Source organism: Alexandromys fortis, unplaced genomic scaffold (assembly GCF_014885135.2).
Source record: "Alexandromys fortis isolate MF-2015 unplaced genomic scaffold, M_Fortis_MF-2015_v1.1 scaffold_50, whole genome shotgun sequence".
Taxonomy (NCBI): domain Eukaryota; kingdom Metazoa; phylum Chordata; class Mammalia; order Rodentia; family Cricetidae; genus Alexandromys; species Alexandromys fortis.
This window is the reverse complement of record NW_026067932.1, coordinates 7,339,270-7,358,154: the sequence shown is the minus strand read 5'-3', so window position 1 is coordinate 7,358,154 and position 18,885 is coordinate 7,339,270. Positions and strand designations below refer to the sequence as shown.

At 45.4% G+C, this 18,885-nt stretch overlaps 1 protein-coding gene across 1 annotated transcript in view; it reads left to right on the top strand.

The window, feature by feature from the left end:
- The first annotated feature begins 9,800 nt into the window (after window positions 1–9,800).
- Slc5a8 (solute carrier family 5 member 8) overlaps window positions 9,801–18,885 on the top strand; it is a 28,662-nt gene continuing 19,577 nt past the window's right edge. The window contains exons 1-3 of the mRNA XM_050145822.1: window positions 9,801–10,151; window positions 15,100–15,165; window positions 17,607–17,658. Of these exons, the coding sequence (XP_050001779.1) occupies window positions 9,801–10,151; window positions 15,100–15,165; window positions 17,607–17,658 (469 nt within the window). The remainder of the gene's footprint in view (window positions 10,152–15,099; window positions 15,166–17,606; window positions 17,659–18,885) is intronic.

The following is an 18,885-nucleotide window of genomic DNA, read 5'->3' as shown; positions in this document are numbered from 1 at the left end:
CAAGAGGAAATCCCCTCATTGGAGTCTGGCTCCCGCTTTATTTCCTCCAGTTTCACGCTGGCAAGGCATGGGAGAGTCTGAGTTTCCTTGTGGCCTTGTTGTAGTAAAAACCCAAGCAGTAAAAGGCTATTGCCTCCCGAGTGTCTCCTAGAGCATTTTCATAACATGTGGGTACGATACGCATTCTTATCTAGACAGCATTTTAAAGCGAGTTAGGAATGTAACTTGAATGGCGCTCCCTACACTTCAGATCCAATGACAGTAAGAATTCTGTCTTAGGCGAGTCTTACTATTCCCTCTTTGCCCACACATTCAACTCTTTTCTACAAGTGGACGATTATAAAGAGCCTGAACTATTTCCAGGCCTCTGCGAGCCGATTTTCCTAGAGAGATACACAGGTCCTACGTTTCAAGGGTGCAGGAGCCCTTTTCCCACCCGAGAAGGAGCTGGTAGACTGGCTTCCTTGTTTCCTCCGCGTGGAGCCCCAGGGAGACAACGGCCCTCTGGCGCTCTCAGGGTACCACGGAAGACAAACAGCACGGTTAGCATGGTGGGACTGTGCAGACTTCCCGAACACTTCTGTTAAACTTTACATTTGCTGGAAAAAGAGAAAGCTTAAAGCCTACGGACGTTGGGGTTGGTTTACCTGTACCCTCTGCTCAGGTAACAAAATCCCCCCCCCAAAAGCTGAAATCCGAAAAGCAGACAGGGTGCATCTAGGGGTGTCCCTCCTGTGTGTGTGTGCTGGTCAGGGTTTCTCAAGTTGTCCTTTCTTCCCAAAGGTTTAGGAACCATCAGAGTTCCAACCTCCACCTGGTCTGGAGGGCCAGGAGAGGAAAGGAGCCCGGCTCTTTCCCGTGCGCCTTCAGAAGCTCTCCTTCTGAGAGCTCCTTCTCTGTCCTTGGCACTTCTCATCTTAGAAGCTCACTTCAGCTAGCTGTAAAATTAATCGGCAAGGTGAGTAGGGCCTGAAGTAGCGCTTGCCACACCCTCCAGAGATAGCTGCTCAAGAGTCATGGACAGCCTGCCTACCCTGATACGGTCCTGCTAGGACAACACCTTGCGTCATTTCTTAATCTCAAAAGCAAGAGCAGTCTGTCTTTATTAAACCCGAAATGCAGAAATTGAGTTACAAACTGAGTATAAAAAAAAAAAAAACACCTGCTTTGGGATAGGCATCTTTGCCAAAGGAGTGAGCACGTGACCATTTAGATGGCCAGGCCATCTGTTTTCATTTATGTATTTACTTACTTATTTAGTGTGTGTGTGCCCATATGTACCATGGCTCCAGGATGTGAGGTCAGATGACACCTTTCCAAAGTTGGTTTTCTCCTTCCTTCACATGGGTCACAGCAACAGAGCTTAGGGGTTTCAGGCTTGTCACCAGTGCCTCTCCCCATCTTGCCGGTCCTTATGAGGCATCCTTTACAGACGTGCATTATAAAGGAAAAGAAGTTCTAAAGCACAGTATACATGCTAACCAAACAACACCAAAAGAAAAACCAGCTTCTTATAAATGGCTTCCTACTACTACAGATTTTTCAAAACATTAAGTCCCACTTCTACAACTGGGATGGAAAATTGAACTGGGAGTGTGGGAGAGGGCTCAACCGCTCAAAGTATTAGCTGCGCTTGCAGAGGATCCACACCCACATTAGATGGCTTATAACCGCTTCTAGGGGATGCTGCACTGTCTTCTGGCTTCTCCGACACCTGCATGCATGTGGTACACACACACGCACACACACATGCACACACACACACATACACATGACTAAAACATTTAAAAAGAAGCTGAAGCATTTGCTGATTTTGTGGAACAAGCTGCTGCATTCTGCGATCTCAGTTGGCACAGGATGGTTATACCTGCCTCTCCCTGAAAGACTTTTGGGAAACGATTGGCGGTAGGCACAAAGGTGTGGTACCTCTGTCACCAAATCAGGACTTGTAGTGTCGCAAGTTGAAGGGAAGACATTGTTTCGTGTGGCTAGAGATTTTGAGATTTTGAAACTGAGAGACTGACGCTTTGTGACATGAAAAATGACTTACGTGGTGAGACTCTCTGAGTCCCTCCCTCCCCAACTTCTTCATCTGACCATAGAGTCAGGACACAACAAATTAGAGGTGGTTCTGCAGAAGGCACACAGGGCTCACAGGTCGGTCCTTCTGACTCTATAGATTCTTCATCCAGATGATCACCAAAAGCCGGCGTCCCCTTCCTGAGGTTGTTTCTGGGGGAAATGAGAGTCAGATAATAAAGAAATCAAAGAGAAGTCAGCACCCCACCCAAACCAGAAAAGCAGGAGCCCCAACACACTGGGGTGTGTCTCTTCCTGTCAGTCAGGGGCAGGGCTTCTGGACAGGTCCTCTCAGTCCTGACAGAATGGGATCCTGAGAACAGGTCTCACCACCATCACTAGGACGCTGAGCTCCCTTCTTGACTGCAAGAGAAACTGTGCTGTAAAGATAAGAACCATCCTAAAGATGGCCAGGCATGAAAACAGTCCTGCCGATTGAGATGATGCTATGTCTAGCCATCACTGAGAAATAGAAAAGGCTTGGCATGGCTGACTCCAGCAGAGGAGGACCAGAACTCTGGAGCTGGGAAGCCTCACGCCTGCCATTTACCAAAGAGGGAAAACTGAAACCCCCAGATGCACAGACCTACCTAAAAGTCATACAGCAGCTGGTACCGGATTCCAAGTTGTGGGCTTCAATGAACATTTATTTTTGATTTTAGTTAGATAACAGCAACAATTTTTTAATTCTAAAAGCTGATTTTTCATCAAAAAACAACAAACAACCCCCCCAAAACAATCAGAATGAGTAAGTATAACTCATAATTAATAACTCTTGTATTTATATAATTCCTTCCAATATTTATTTTTAAAACCAATCTTTGTTGGTTTCTCCAAAACAGAACAATGTTATCTGATTGGCAAATGGAGATAATTTTTAATGGTTTTCAAATAGTTATTTATTGAGTGCCTACTGGAAGCAAACATTGTTCTTTTTCTCCCCTACTTTTTTTTTGGTTCCTGAGGTTGAACCCAGGGCCTTATGTATGCTATGCAGGGCCCCTATCTCTGAGCTGTACTTCCAGTGTTTTGAGTACTATTCTAGATAACACAATGTCACTCTCCTTACAGAACTGGCCTTCTGCTGGAGTAGAGTTAAGAAACAAGCAAGGAATTATATTCTCTGACATATAAAAGCCCCTGTAGAAGAATTCTTAAAGGTTGAAATGAACTTACAATACATTTCAATGGAAATAATGTTTTTCCCCTCAAGCCCCCAAATTGATACCCGTTTATGCTAACATCTTAAGTCAGGCAATTATTTCATAGGCAGCCACCATAGGACTTACAAATATGCTCACAAAGCAGTCACATGATACTCAGTGTATGTTTAATTAGATATTTAATGCAAAAAGAAATGAACAATAAGGCCATGTGATAATTGCTTCCTTGAAAACCACAGAGGAGCTGATCAATGAAGGTGACACACACCACATTCAGAATGATAAGAGGATGTGTCATAGCTTACGTTGAATTTGCTCAAACGCTGCCTAGGCTCAGGGACTCTAAATCAGTCTTCTCAAATGTGAAGAACGCCCGTATGCTTGAGTCAGGTGTAAATAATTTTATCTGCTTGTGTTGCAGCTCTTATTTGGAGCAGAAGCGAATAGTGGGAAGGCAGGGTGTGGTAAGTGGAAGAGAAAAAAATAATCAGGAAAAAAAGGGAGTAGGGGGTGAGGACAGAGAGGGGCAGGGCACATCTTACACACCATCATCAGGGAAATGGAAACGGGATCATCAGAAGTGTAATCTCTTGGATGTGTAAATGTTCGTTGGAGGATCCCAGAAAACAGTGAGTCTGATTCTCTGGGTCGCAGCCTACCTCTGCCTCCTGGGTGCCGGGATTAAAGGTGTGCGCCACTGTCACCTGCCTGGCTGAGTATGCCACCTTCATTCATTGTCCAATGATGGTCCGTTGAGATTTCCAACGTCTGCACTTAGAAATCTTTGAACATCTTCTCAGGGCCAAGAGGCATCCTGAAGTAGCATGAGAGCGGCGACACGCTTCCTCACGCAACACGTAACGCTGGTGTCTGGGGTTTGCCAAGATTAGCAAGCAGTGGTCTTCCCCATGCAGCTTAGCAGCTCTTAAAAGAGGAGATAAGAAGGCAGAGATGATTCATAAGAGGATATCCCAGGCACAGTCGGGAAGACAATGAGGCTGCAGGTGTGTAGGTGGGGAAAATACCCTCCTACAGAGACAACTCATCCCCTCCTTCACCCGGACAGCTGCAATCTGACATCTGACATCATTTATATTGTCAGAGGTCCGAGGACATGTGGCGTGAACTGTACACATTGAATTCTCTCTGCAAGAGACTGAGAACTCGAATTCAAAGATGCCCGTTATCCTTCTGAGAACTGGTTTTTGGCATTTTACACATGAGCTGTGCCGGTGTGGAGAAAAGGCCGTTGGTGGGACAAGAAGGGACAAAACAAGCCTGAAGAATGGCTTTGGAGTTTGTCTGAGCTAGCCTCATCAGATCCAGGGGACACTCCTGTTCTAACAGTCTTAAGGAAAGCAGCTGAAAGCCAGGCATGATGGTCCAAGCTGAAATCCCAATGCTCATAAGGCTGAGACAGGAGGATTGTGAATTTGAAGCCAGTCTGAGCTGCCTGGCAAACCTGTTTCAGAAAAAAAAAAGTTAAAAAAAGAGAGGAAAAATCTTTAACTATAACTTTTTTTCTTGCCAAAAGCTGTTTGTTTGTTTCTGTCACTAGCAACTAAGAAAAACATACTGGTAAAGAAAAGAAAACTTTAAGTCTGAAATACAGCTTCAAAATAATAGGTGCTTTCTGATGTGGTTTTCCTAATTTTTACCTTCAAAATTTCTATGGAAACACTGAAAAACCAGGATGAAACTGTTAGACCCTGGAGTCCAATCACTGAGGAGGAGTCACACCAAGAGACCACTCTCACACCACAGTTGACATAAAAGCATGAGGATTTTAATAATTCTGTTACGACAGGGTCTTTCAGCATTTGAGAAACCAGAAAGACCCCAAATAGCTGGTACAGGCTACTTTTAAAGTAAAAAGCCACAGAAGCAAGGGGGGGGGGGAAAACAGGGGGTTGTTTTCCAACTATTAGGATTGGCTGATTTAAATGGCTATTAGCAATAATTGGTCTGAGCCAAGATGAGAGAGTGGTTGCTAGATCAGGCAGGGTAAGGGGGAGCATCTGTGAGTCATCCTAATCGTATATGAGGAACTAAATCAATATCCCCTGATCAAGGCCAAGGAACTGAGTCAATAATCTAAGGGTTATCTTGCCCCAGTTTCAATAACTGAGTTCAATAATATCTGGAGAACATCCACAAGGACACAGGGAGATGGAAAATCCCCAACATTCCAGTACACGCATGTGTAGTTGTTAGGTCCTTGGTTCCCAGGGGAGGGGGGACACTAATGCTGAGAGGCCTCAGCTTTAAGTGCTACAAAACCAGCCTATTTCAGAGGCCTTTCTATGAATTCCTTTCTATGAATTCCATCCATTTATTAAGAAGGTTTAAGAAAGCCTGCTTACCTCATGCCAGGTTGTTCTAGACCCAGGAAGCAGAGTGGTGGACAAACAGATAGAAGTCCCTGACTTCAGGACTTTCTATGGTAGTGAAAGACAGCAAGCAGACCACACGCAAGACAAAGAAACCCAACCCCAGGATGCACATAAGGAAGCAAGATAAGCAAACAGAGGTGGTGATGGAGCTCCCAGGAAAGGCTTCCTGGAAGAGCTGATGTTTCAACAGACTCATGTGCAAAGTGGGGGTGTGGGTTCCAGAGAGGGAAACCAGTGCAAGCACCCCGGGGACAGGCAAGCTTGGATATCCCAAGTCCGGCAAGGAAGACAGCGAGGCTTTCCTGTAAATAGGAAAGCAAGCTGAAGATGTCTTGTCAGAGGCCAGGTCATGCTAAATTTCTAGAGGCCACCATTTGCTGCTGCTGTTTGAAATGGGTTTCCTTTATAACCTGGGTTGCCTTAGAACTCAGTCTATAGCCCTCTGGTTATACCTTAGCCTCTTACCTTAGCCTTCTAATCACTGAGAATACAGTCTTGTACCATCACACCGAGCTGGGACCATATTTAACTAAACTAACCATTGGTTATTAAAGAAGCTGTTTCAGCTAGGGATTTGGTAAAGTCAGACAGAAATCTGAACAGAGATATAGAGAGAAAGTAGGCGGAGTCAAAGAGATACCATATAGTTGCCGGAGGAGACAGACACCAGATCCTCACCAGTAAGCCACAGCCTTGTGCCGATACATAGATTAATAGAAATGGGTTAATTCAAGATGTAAGAGCTAGCTAGAAGTATGCCTGAATCATTGGCCCAACAGTGCTGTAATGAACATAGTTTCTGTGTGGTTTGTTCGGGTCTGGGCAGCCGGGAAACAAATGAGCAGTCTCTGTCTACGGTTGTGAGCCACCTGCCATGGGTGTGGGGAACCAAACTCTGGTTTTCTGCAGGAAGAGCAAGTGTCCTTCACTGCGAAGCTCTCTCTCCAGCCTCTGGCATTTACACCTAAAAAAGCCACTGTTGTTGACACTGAAGGGATCACTTTGGTAGAAGCGGAGAATGTGCCACTCTGGAGACTGCTGGAAGGTTGGGAATACAGCATTGACCCTCCAGCCAGAAGACCAGCCGTTTATGAGGAAACAAAGATCGGGTTGACCCCAGCTCTCCATTAAGAAATGTCAGAAGAAGATGGACAACTCTTGCGAATTTCTGAAGCGAGAGATGGCGTGAAGAGAACAATGACCCCTGCGTCTAAAGGCCAGAAACAGACCGCTCATACACTCTTCTTGACGGCATTGTTTGATGCCTTGTATTGGGACACCCAAGATGTGTGGAAGGGCAGAGTGCAGCTTATACACAGCCCGCAGCGCTGTGTAAATGTCATAAGCAAGGGGAGGTAACGAGGGAAAATGCATATATTTAAAGGTAGACCTGCTAAACTATAGCTTTTACCACTCCATTCTCACTAAACTGGGAAGCAAGTAAACATTTACCCAGGGTCAGCACTCAACCATGGCAAGGGCTTCATTCGTGTGTCATTTCATTTAACCCTCTACAGCCGTGAGATAAGAATCATTATCTCTCAGAGGCCGGGAATATGGGTCAGCAAGTAAAGGCTCTTGCTACCAAGTTTAATGGTCAGAGTTCAACTCCTGGAGCCCACGCGGTGGAAGAGGAGAACCAAACAGGTTGTCCTCTGACCTCCACAGGTATGCTGTGGCATGTGCAGGACCACACACACACACATGCACAAACACATGCACAAATACACGTACACACACATGCATGCACATGCACACACACATGCACAAATACATGTACACACACGCATGCACGTGCACACACATGCACAAATGCACACACACATGCATGCACACGCACACACACACTAGGAGATAAAAATAAAAATATTGCTAATTATTTTGAATAAAGGAAACTAAGACATAGAAGCAGGGTCTTTTAGGGAGTAATAGGATGGAAAGTTTCTGGGTTTACAAATGTAGTCTGCCTCCATGCGGCTTCAGCGATACATTGCTCACAGGCAGCCGGAAGTCCTGTACTTAACTCTAGGTGTCAAAGAGAGGCGTTTCACTTAAACACCTTGTCTCATATTTTGCATTTTCAGAAACAGATTCATTGCCTAGGAGGATTTCTGTCCGTGCTGCATTCACAGTGTGAGGTGCACACACGATAGTTAGAGGTACATCCCACATCTCCTTTACACGACCGGTTGCTTGGCTTTAGCTTGTGTTTCCTCTGCCAATGATATCTACATGATACCCGCTGATTAAAAAACAATCTGGCAATGCTCTCTTTACGGTGGGCTGGGCTGAAGGTGTTTGCTGACTGCTCCCTACACATCAACTGAAAAGCCATAAAGATGCATGAAAATGAGCCAGGACAGTTTGGAACTGTGAGAAGGCTGGAGAGGATATTATAGAAGGAAGCCCAGAGAATCTTATTATTTCATAAATGTGGCACGTGTGGGCGGTAATATTTCAAGGTAAGATACTTAGAACATGTCTTGAGTGGTGTTAGAAATGATCTTTACAGAGTCTAGAGAGATGGTTCATTGGTTAAGAGCACTGGCTGCTCTTCCAGAGGACCTGGAACCGATTCTCAGCGCCCATCCGCTGGTTCAATATTGTAATTCCAGGGAATCTGTCGCCCCCTTCTGGCCTCCACTGGCACTGCAGGCACATGATTCAAAGACACACAAGATGGCAAGACACCCATACACATAAAATAAAAATGGATGTCTTTAAAAAAAAGCATTAAAGATATTTTAAGTGGATCCATTTAAGTGTAACATTTGTGTCTACCTTTACCATATGAGTTGGGCTAGGAGTCTTCATGGCCACCATTCCCCCGGATAAGCGACTCACCAGCTCTCCTACCCTTTCCTCTTCTCCTTTCTACCTCTTCCTCCCCCTTCACCACCACTGTCCCCCTTTCTCTCTCAGCAGGGTCTCAAGTAGTTCTTGCTGAACGGCTGAGGATGACCTTGAACTTCTGGTCTTCCTGCTTCTACCTCCCGAGTGCTAGAACTACATACAGCCCTGTGCCTCCAAGACTGTGGACTTCACCTCCCCGAAGCAGTTTCCCTTCTTAGAAAAACGGAGACAATTCCTATCAGAAGAATAATTGTAAGAATCACACTCACTACTGCAGAAGGCACCAGTCATCTGTTTTTGTTGTTGTTGTTTGTTTTTTTAAAATCCTAAGTCCCGCTAGACCGAGGATAACAGCTGTCACTACGGCAGGCTATCGCAGGGATCAGACAGACCAGAAGGGATCAGAAATGGTTGTCGAAGATCTCCTGAGTAAACTGGGACCATGGGGACCTTGGGAGAGGGTTGAAGGGGAGGGGAGAGGCAGGGAAGGGAGCAGAGAAAAATGTAGAGCTCAATAAAAATGAATTGAGAAGGAAGGAAGGAAGGAAGGAAGGAAGGAAGGAAGAAAGAAAGAAAGAAAGAAAGAAAGAAAGAAAGAAAGAAAGGGTTGTCCAGTGAAAAACGCAAGCTCCCATCAGCACAGCCTTCTTCGGCTCCTTTATAATTGCTCACCTGACTAACCACTGTGATCTCAGTTCCCAGAGTCGTCTCTCCCATCACCTATTAATCTGTCAAGTGATGATGAGCCTCAAACTCCAGATACACACCTCCAAGCAAGGACCTGAACTGTGAACTAAAGGCGTGACAAGTGCCCTTCGATCTACACCCCCCCCACACACACACCACACACCCATCTCCTGCCCGTTTAAATGGTGCGTCGCCGCCGCTGCTGTCAATAAAAGTTCCGCCGAGCGCGAGCTGTGGATTCGCTGGACGCGGCGGGAGGCTCCCGTTCTCACCCGCCCCAGAGTCGCTTGGTGCCCAGGCAATCGCAGTTGGGTCACCCTGGTCTGGCACTCAGCGCGCGCCGTGGAGGAAATCGTTCCACGGTCCCGGACTGCCAGGGGTGCAGCTGGCGACAGGGGACCCCCGCCCCACGCCGGGTGATTGGCAGCGCGTAGCTAGGCTCCCACCTCCGCGAGGATCCACACCTGTTGGACTTACCTGTCCTCCTGGAGACGCCACGACGCCGGCTGCAACAGCTTGAGAAAGAAGCCAGCACGGCCCCAGGCTAAAGCAGCTAAAGAGAGCGACCTGCTGCGCGGCTGGGGCTACCCCTGTGCTCTCTCGGCTCAGGTCGCCGCTGGGGGCCATGGACGCGCCACGGGACATCGGTAGCTTTGTGGTGTGGGACTACGTGGTGTTCGCAGGCATGCTGCTAATCTCGGCTGCCATCGGCATCTACTATGCCTTCGCCGGGGGCGGCCAGCAGACCTCCAAGGACTTTCTGATGGGTGGCCGCAGTATGACCGCGGTGCCGGTGGCTCTGTCCCTGACAGCCAGCTTCATGTCCGCTGTCACTGTCCTGGGCACTCCCGCCGAGGTCTATCGTTTTGGGGCAATTTTCAGCATCTTTGCCATCACCTACTTTTTTGTGGTGCTCATCAGCGCGGAGGTCTTCCTTCCCGTGTTCTATAGGCTGGGGATCACCAGCACCTATGAGGTAAGAGGTGGTGGTGGGGAGGCCTGATTGCATGTTCAGGCTCCAGAAGGAGTTTTCTGGGAACAAACAGTTTCTGCCATATGGGAATCTCTCCTTGTGGGTGCGTGTCTGACCTCGACATCCCCTCCCACCCCCCAACCCCTCCATTGAGACTTGTGTCTTCTAAGGGGGAGGGGTAAATAAATCCTTGGAACTGAGTTTCCTGATCTCAGTTCCAAAGCACACTGAGTGGAACGGACAAGTACTTGCTAAAGTCTTTCCTAAAACGGTGTGTGTGTGTGTGTGTGTTGGAAAGGCTAGTTCTCTGAAAGATGGAGAAAGTTGTCCACCCAAGTGTTGAAGATGTAGGTCTTGTTCCAGAGTTTGCCCTGAGACCAAATTCCACCACTTCCTTGCGAATGACCTTGGGCCAATTACTTAGTTAACCTTTTGTACTGACATCTTCATCTCAAAAAGAAAATGGTACCACCAGCCTCATCCGGTCGTGCAGAAAAGTGAGCTGATGCAAGGTGCTCCATTTAGAACAGAGCCTAGCGCAGACCAGAGTAGATGCTGGACCAGGACCAAATGTAATCACTGTGACGGAGTTTATCCTGAGATGATTAGAAAAAAACGTGGCATCAAAGTTCTTAAACAGCGCGGCTGCCTTTTTACGTAAAGGTTGAGGAGACCCACACTTCATCTGTGGCGGCGTTCCTCTGGTTGTCTTTTTCAAGTTGCTCTCAGGAAAAGGTTTTCCGAAGATGAAGAGCTTTTGGCTTGGTTTTACTTAAAGAGATGTCGAAGGTGTGTGTGCCTGTGCCCTAAAGAGCTCAGCCACTTTAGGGGCTGTCCTTCACCCAGGCCCCGATGGCAGGCTTCACAGACAGGTTCCTGTGACTCTAGACCATCAGCCGGAGGCATAGGTGTCTCAGCTCAGTGGTCCCTCGGGTCTGGAGTTTGTGACCTGCTTCCCTGAAGCGCAGGGTCATCGGAAGGTGGTTTCATAGTGAGGCTGGTTCATCTAGTGCTGGGCCCCTGCCTCCATGGCCTGGGTTCTAGTGATGTCATCCAGGTCTTGGCATGTCCCAGGCTGCCTTGTCTTAACTGTGGTCACCGTGTTTATGGAAACCTAGTCTTCGCCCTAGGTGGGAGAGAAGCGAATTTCTATCTGTGAGGGGCAGTGACAAACTGGCCGTCCCAGGCCAAACTCAGACTTTGTTTTGTTTCTCAAAACATTTATAAGAAGCCCTGGTTGTTTTGTTTAATAAAAAATGTTAATTTAAGAATCGAATGATGAGGAACAGTCACATAAAATTTCAAATGTCTTTTGAAAACTCAGAAGGCTGATGGCATTGAGCCCACATTTCCTATGGCTACTGGGCTTCCAGCAATAGTCACTGTTCTTGCTCTGTTAATGCCTATACTGAGGTTTTTCATGCCTGCACCCCACTTTCTCGTGGCAGAGAAGTCCTTACCTATATCCATGCCTTTAAAAAGTGCACATGGAAAATGACCAGTGATGAGTTATATGACAACATATTTCTTAGTGGCTGTGAGGATGTGCATGTGTCCAGCATCTTCACAAGTGTTACCACCTGGCTTCTGTCACTCAGGGGCGCTTCCAGGTGTGCTATGCTGCGTGTGAACGCCTGGCTTCTGTCACTCACATGCCTTACTAGGCGGCCTCTGCCAACACTGATGTCTGTGAGCTCTGACCTGTAGCTAACCAACTCCAAAACCTAGAAAAGAGCTTGAATAACCCGACAAGAGGACTCCAGCCCTGCCACAAAAACGCTGCTCTCAGAACTCATGACCCATGCCTCCTTAGAGCAGTGACATTAACTCAACCAGAAAGGGACGTCGCCTTTGTTTCTAGTGGCGGAAACTAAGTTAGCAAGGATTCTGGCTACATGTGGCAAAACGCCAATGTTTGCTGAATGTTTAATTCATGCCGGGCACCAGGCTGCATGTTTAACACATATTATCTGACTCAGCGCTCAACCAAATTCTTGCAAGGGTATGCTCAGAGCCATGTTTTTCAGATGGAAAGCCTCAGAGCAAGTTAAGCCAGTGAGGGAGGGGGAAGGAATAAGGATCCATGCCAAGCCACTTACCGGCTGCCTCTGGAGGCTCCGATGAGTTGGTTATAACCCCGAGCAGGGTTTATGCCAGCTCAGGGAGAACGGAGGAAGAGTCATAAAGAACCCTTGAACTTCACAGCGCGCTGCTGTCCAGCTAGGGTGTCAGGTGTCAGAGAGAAGGAGGTCGAGCAGCTTGCTGGACCAGTTAATCCAACTAGTCAAGGCAGAGGATTTCTTGGGGGGAATGCTTTGTGGTCCTGTTGAGGACATCTATGCAGATACATTGTCCAACATATGAGTAATGATCATCTTCATATTCTTGCTCAAATATGAACCGTCTCTAGGTTTCCATTTCTATAGCCCAACTTGGTGGGACACAAGCATTTTTACTCCATTGCTGCGGTTAAGATATAGGTCGGACAGGTGTTTGACAATGTCCAGACCCACAGATTGACAGCAAGCCTGTTGCAGGGATCCAGTGCAATTAATTACTAGCGTCTTCGGGATCACCCAGGCTCTACTTTTATTTATGTACATCAGCTGAAGCCTTCACATCTCTAAGTTATCCCGAGTTCCAAGGACGAGGGATGCTCTCTGTCCACTGTAGGCATCTTTTATGCTGTAGTTTTGCTTGTGAGCTCTGTCCTCTAAGCCTACTGCAATGGGACCAGGGTTTCTTTTCCGGTTCCTATCTATTTCCTCTGAAATCTAGCAAAGGACCATGGCTTCTTGGTTCTGTCTTCAGTTGGTTTTGTGTGAGCATAAACATATCGGTCAGTTGATTTGGGGGACAATTTTAAGTGTAAAAACTTCCAAGCTATTTGGTTCGGCTCGCCCCACTTTTCTCTGACACAGTCTCCTAAGCTGTGTGTGGTCCCAGCCACTGCACACACGGACCTAGAAAAGGCAAAAGGTTTCTCTGTCTATTCATGCTCACTCACATGCACTACAGATTCACTAAAAATATTCTTCACAAATAACACCAGTCTGTTTCTAGTTTCCAGAAACTTCACTCCCCAAAATGTCTTCCAAAATACCTTACCATGATCTTCATATAATTCACAAGGTTCATGGCTCTTTGAGCCCACTAATCTTCGCATCTTTCTCTTTAACAGTTTACATCTCTTTATCTGTTTCTATCACTGGATACGTTCTCTTGAGAAACAAAAAAGAGAAATAATTTCGCGTATGGCCCTCCTTTTAAACACAAGGAACCTGAGCTTGAGAGTGTGATGGCCTCAGTCTCCTGAGTCAGGCACGGGACTGGTCTGGAGCTGAAACTCTGCTGCAGATGCCTTGCCCTGTATTGGACGTTTGTCACCCGCCAGTTGTCCTTTGAAGGTCTTACTGCCCATGCACCACATACTGACTGCATTTTAAACTCGTGGTCAGATTATTAATTTATCAATGTGGTTACATCCACAGATTCGGTGGATCAAAGTTTCCAAGCTTCTGTGTCCCATCCCTGACAGCGATTAGGTTACAAGCTTGGTCCTCATCTCTAACCTGGTTCCTGCTTCCCAATGTACACAGGAAGTACGTCAGACGTGTTGGTTGTGACTATGGAGCAAAACTACCCATAGGTCTTTCCATTTGCTGATGAGCTAATGCTAATTTCTCCTCCGCAGCGTGCTTCTCTGTCTTCCTCCCTTTTAGACAGCAAGGCTGGTAGACTTGATTTCTATTTGTGCTAATAAAACTCAAGTTAAATAGTACCTTGGCCTTCAGCTCCAAAATTTTGATTCTAACTATAATTATTATTATATTTATAATAAACAGACCATATTATAAGCTATAGTAGATATCAAGGAAAGTTGGAAAAAGTGGCAGGGTCTTGACTAAGTCAACAGAAGATGACTTAACACTCAAGAGATTGAGACAGAAAAGTGGGAAACTTGAGGTCACTCTGGGCATCATAGTAAAACTGAATTGCAAAAGCCAAAAGCAAAACCCAAGCCAACAAACTGACCTGGGTAGCCAGAGTTGGTGGCCCCGGAGATGGTAGCGTATACACGTAAATCACGTGCAAAGGGCAGGAGATCAAAAGAACAAGACCAGCCTGGTCTGTACAGTAAGACCTTATCTCTGAGACAGAACAAAACAAGACAAAGAAAGCAACAAAAACCTTGACCTAGGCGATTTAAGTTCGCAGGCTTGCACGCTTGCTCGCGCGTGCACGCGCTTGTGTGCCCACGCTGGCAGAGGAAGGAGTTTGAAGGCAGCTCACAGAACAACATGAGAGGCTGAATGAACAGTTCCTGGAAATGACAGAGCCTCCACAGCTTTTTCAGTCCTTAAGGTCAGGATCAGTCCGCGCCAACCCAATCCTTTCGCAGTTTAGCAGCGTCCATGGGAAGGAGAAGGCGGTTGGCTGTACTGGAGTCATGTGACTTTCTCTTGCCTGGGAAAAGGCAGGGCAGCTGGTGTAGATTTCCACCCTGAGGTAGAAAGAGGTTTGATTTCTCCATCCAATCAACGGGAATGCTAAGAGGAAGGAAGAAACTATAGATTGCATATTCTTTAGAGAAAACAAAACAAAACAAAACAAAACAAAACACCAGGCTAGACTGTAATTCCATTTCTGTGGAATTTTCCGACTTTTCCAGGCCAAACTGGGGTGAAGAGCCAACTGATGATGACTGATAGGGGCATCACGAGGGAGTCTTCATGCACTGAGTGCAACTCTTTATGTCTATTAAAAGTCACTGAACTATAGTCTAAAGCACCAGTTTTGCCCTATGTAAGTAAAAGTCATTTTAGTGAAACAAAAACAGAGAATGCAAATAAGTGCGAAGTTCCTTTAAGTATATCACCCTTTGTTTCCTGGGCCGATACAAAATGTGTTTAGAAGAGTCACGCTCCTGTTTTTCGATTTTTGGCAACAGTATTTGGAACTTCGATTTAATCGGTTCATCCGCCTCTGCGGGACAGTCCTCTTCATTGTCCAGACGGTGAGTACCTCGTCATTACTTCCCCTATGTCGTCTAGAATATTTTTGTCCTTGGCACTCACTGGGTGAGCTTTGCTTGAGAAATACATGGAAGATAAAATGGGGATGGTTCCAATAGGAGGGAATGAAAAAGAAAAAACAAACCCAAACCACACTTCGCATCACTAAGAATGGAACCTGGAGATCCCTAGGCCGTGTTTCAGTGAAGACATTACTTCCTGGAAAAACAAATACTGCCTTGGTCAAGGAATGGATATGGAGTTTTAGGAAAATATCTTCGTAGCCCTCCCCACCTGGCCCAGACTGACAGTGAGCACCTTATTTAAGGGACAGAAAGATTTGAAGGAGCTACATTGCCTAACAGGAGTGAGTCTCATATCAGGAAGACAAGTTGTAGATTTCTCGGTCCTTTTGCAGCTGATTGAATCACACACACACACACACTCTGACAGGAACACTTTAGGGAACAATTTGTGTAAAAATATACTTTATAAGCCGGGCGGTGGTGGCGCACGCCTTTAATCCCAGCACTAGGGAGGCAGAGGCAGGTGGATCTCTGTGAGTTCGAGACCAGCCCAGTCTACAAGAGCTAGTTCCAGAACAGGCTCCAAAACCACAGAGAAACCCTGTCTCGAAAAACCAAATATATATATATACTTTATAAATAAATCAGCATTCTTGAGCTTGCCCGGCGGTGGTGGCGCACACCCTTAATCCCAGCACTCAAGGAGGCAGAGGCAGGTGGATCTCTGTGAGTTTGAGGCCAGCCTGGTCTACAAGAGCTAGTTCCAGGATAGGCTCCAAAGCTACAGAGAAACCCTGCCTCGAAAAAACAAACAAAAAACCAAAACAAACCAAACCAAAACAACAACAACAACAAAAACACACAAAAAAAAACCTTGAGCTCTTAGACCCAATTGGAGCGGTCCAGTGAGTCTAAAGGAGAATCCTGAGCTCTAGAAGAGAGTTTAAGAGGCACGCACAGTCTAGTCATTCATGAATATGCAAATATAGACAAGCTGATGAACAGGAACAGGGAAGCCACAGCTTGCCAAATAGTACGGATGTGCGTCACCGCGCTGATGCTTCCGGTAGGTCACTACCACGTTTGTCTCCATCCGTCTCCTTCCACAGCCAAGCATTTAACTTGGATTTAGTAAAGGAGGTCAATGATGTGTGTTTCTCTGGTCAAAGGCTGCTTAAGCATTTGCTCCAGAGAGCTGTGAGACAGAGCGCCCTTTCCCGTCTTATATCTTGGTTTTGTTTTCTATCTTCATACATTTCATGAGGTCTTAGCTCTCGCAGTGTGGAAGGCAGGTAGCTATGGGATTTGGTGGAGGGTATGTTGCTTGTATATATTAACTGTCTAGAGCAGTGTCGCATGTCAGACAGCCTGCATATCAGATATGTACATTAGGACTCATAACTCGGAAAACTACAGTTATGAACTAAAAAAATTTTATGATTGGGGTCACCACAACAGGAGGAGATAGATGAAAGGGTCAAAACATTAGAAAGGTTGAGAACCACTGGTCTAGACCCTCTCTCTATGTCTCTATGTTCGTGTTAAGAATTCCTACATGAACAAGAAGGGACAGTTGTTAGGAAGACAGCCTGCCACATTTCAGATCTTTAACATGGATGGACTAATGACTGTGGAAGCTAACTCACTTCTTTTCCAAACAGGGGGGCTTTAGCACATCCTTTTTTGAAGGAGAGGTTCCATGTAGAATAATTAAGATTCCAATTAACATATGCTATGTTTTCATAAGCTTACTTGGAGTTGGCCGCTGTAGAAGAATGCAATGCAGTGATATTTGGAGAAACAAAATTTTTCATAACCATTGCACTCAAGAACAATACATACTTGTTTAACATATGAGTGGAAAGTGATTCTGTAAAATGATGGATTATCATGTTTGAAAGGTTTCATAAATTTTAGTGCAAATTTACACTTCTGTCTTAATTAAAAACTGCAGTTTTCAAAATTTTTACTTTGAAAGAAAGCATTTAAATGGTTGGTTTGTGGCTCCTCTGTAGCCGGCTCATCGCGTTTGCAGAAGGCTCTGGATTCCATCCCCACCACTGAAAAAGAAAATGGTGATTAGCAGCAATATTTGAAGGCCTATAATTAAGATATTAACCTATTATTTTTTCTTTGTAGTTAAGTATTTTAAACCTATGAAAACTGAGTTTAAGCTTAAGGTGGTGGATCAATAAATGTATCTTTTCTTTTACTAATTACCACACTTTAACAAAAGGTCTTCAGAAAAAAATTTTGTGATATTTAGCCACACTGTAGACAGAAAAGAAAAAAAAATCAATTTTATGTTCATGTTATAAAAACACATTAAATATATTGAAAAGAATCAATTCATAATCGATTTTATAATTCTCATATGTACTTCATATTACTCATTGTTTTCCTTCTCTCTCCACTAGATTCTGTATACTGGAATTGTTATTTATGCCCCTGCCCTGGCTTTGAATCAAGGTACATTCATTTATTTTTATTTATTTAGTTATAAACCGATTGGCCCACTAGCTCAGGCTTTTCTTATTAACTCTTATAACTTATTATTCTTGTCTATATTAGCCATGTGGCTTGGAACCTTATTTGGCAGTCACATCCTGCTTCCTCTGTGTCTGGATCACTACTGCAGACTGCACTTCCCTCTCCAAGAATTCTCCTTGCCCTGCCTCTACTTCCTGTCTGGCTACTGACCAATCACCATTTATTAACCAAGTACAAGAAACAAATCTTTACAGGGTAAAGCCTTTGTCCCACAGAACTCTGAATCTAATATCTGTTGTTTAGCTTTTTGTTCAGACCATTATCCATAACATGTTGTAACCAACACTCTAAGCAAAGATAAATATCCAAAATCCATTTTTCTGCTAGTATCATGTTGCTTTAGTTCCTATGACAAGCATAAGATAAATCCAATGAAAGGTAATGCCAAGTAAACTCTAAGTTTAGAAAGTACAATAAAAGTAAAAATATTCATAAAAGTAAAGCATAAAGAAAAAAGGGTGGAGCACAAGGAGCCAAAACTTAGAAAACAAATACTACAATGACTTTATTTTTGGATCTCAGAGGCTGCCAGATGTGCTGGTACTCAATTTCCGGACTTCTGTATCCTGCGATTTATGCTGTGGTTGCATCTGTATCCAAGCATCCAATGTCTGCCTGAGCTATCCTCATTTTAGGAGCTCCTCCCCACTTTTTTTTTTCATGCCAGAGACCTCTGCAGACCACACTTAGCTTTTTTAGTCTGTAGGCCAAGCAGCTTCTCCACAATTCTGGGGACTCCTCAGTTTGAATCCCCTCCCAATGTTTCCTAAATTCTCAATGTTTCTTTTCTTTTTTTTTTTATTTATTAAAGATTTCTGTCTCTTCCCCACCGCCGCCTCCCCTTTCCCTCCCCCTCCCCCAATCAAGTCCTCCTCCCTCATCAGCCCAAAGAGCAATCAGGGTTCTCTGCCCTGTGGGAAGTCCAAGGACCACCCTCCTCCATCCAGGTCTAGTAAGGTGAGCATCCAAACTGCCTAGGCTCCCACAAAGCCAATACGTGCAGTAGGATCAAAAACCCATTGCCATTGTTCTTGAGGTCTCAGTAGTCCTCATTGTCCGCTATGTTCAGTGAGACCGGTTTTAACCCAGGCTTTTTCAGACCCAGGTCAGCTGGCCTTGGTGAGTTCCCGATAGAACATCCCCATT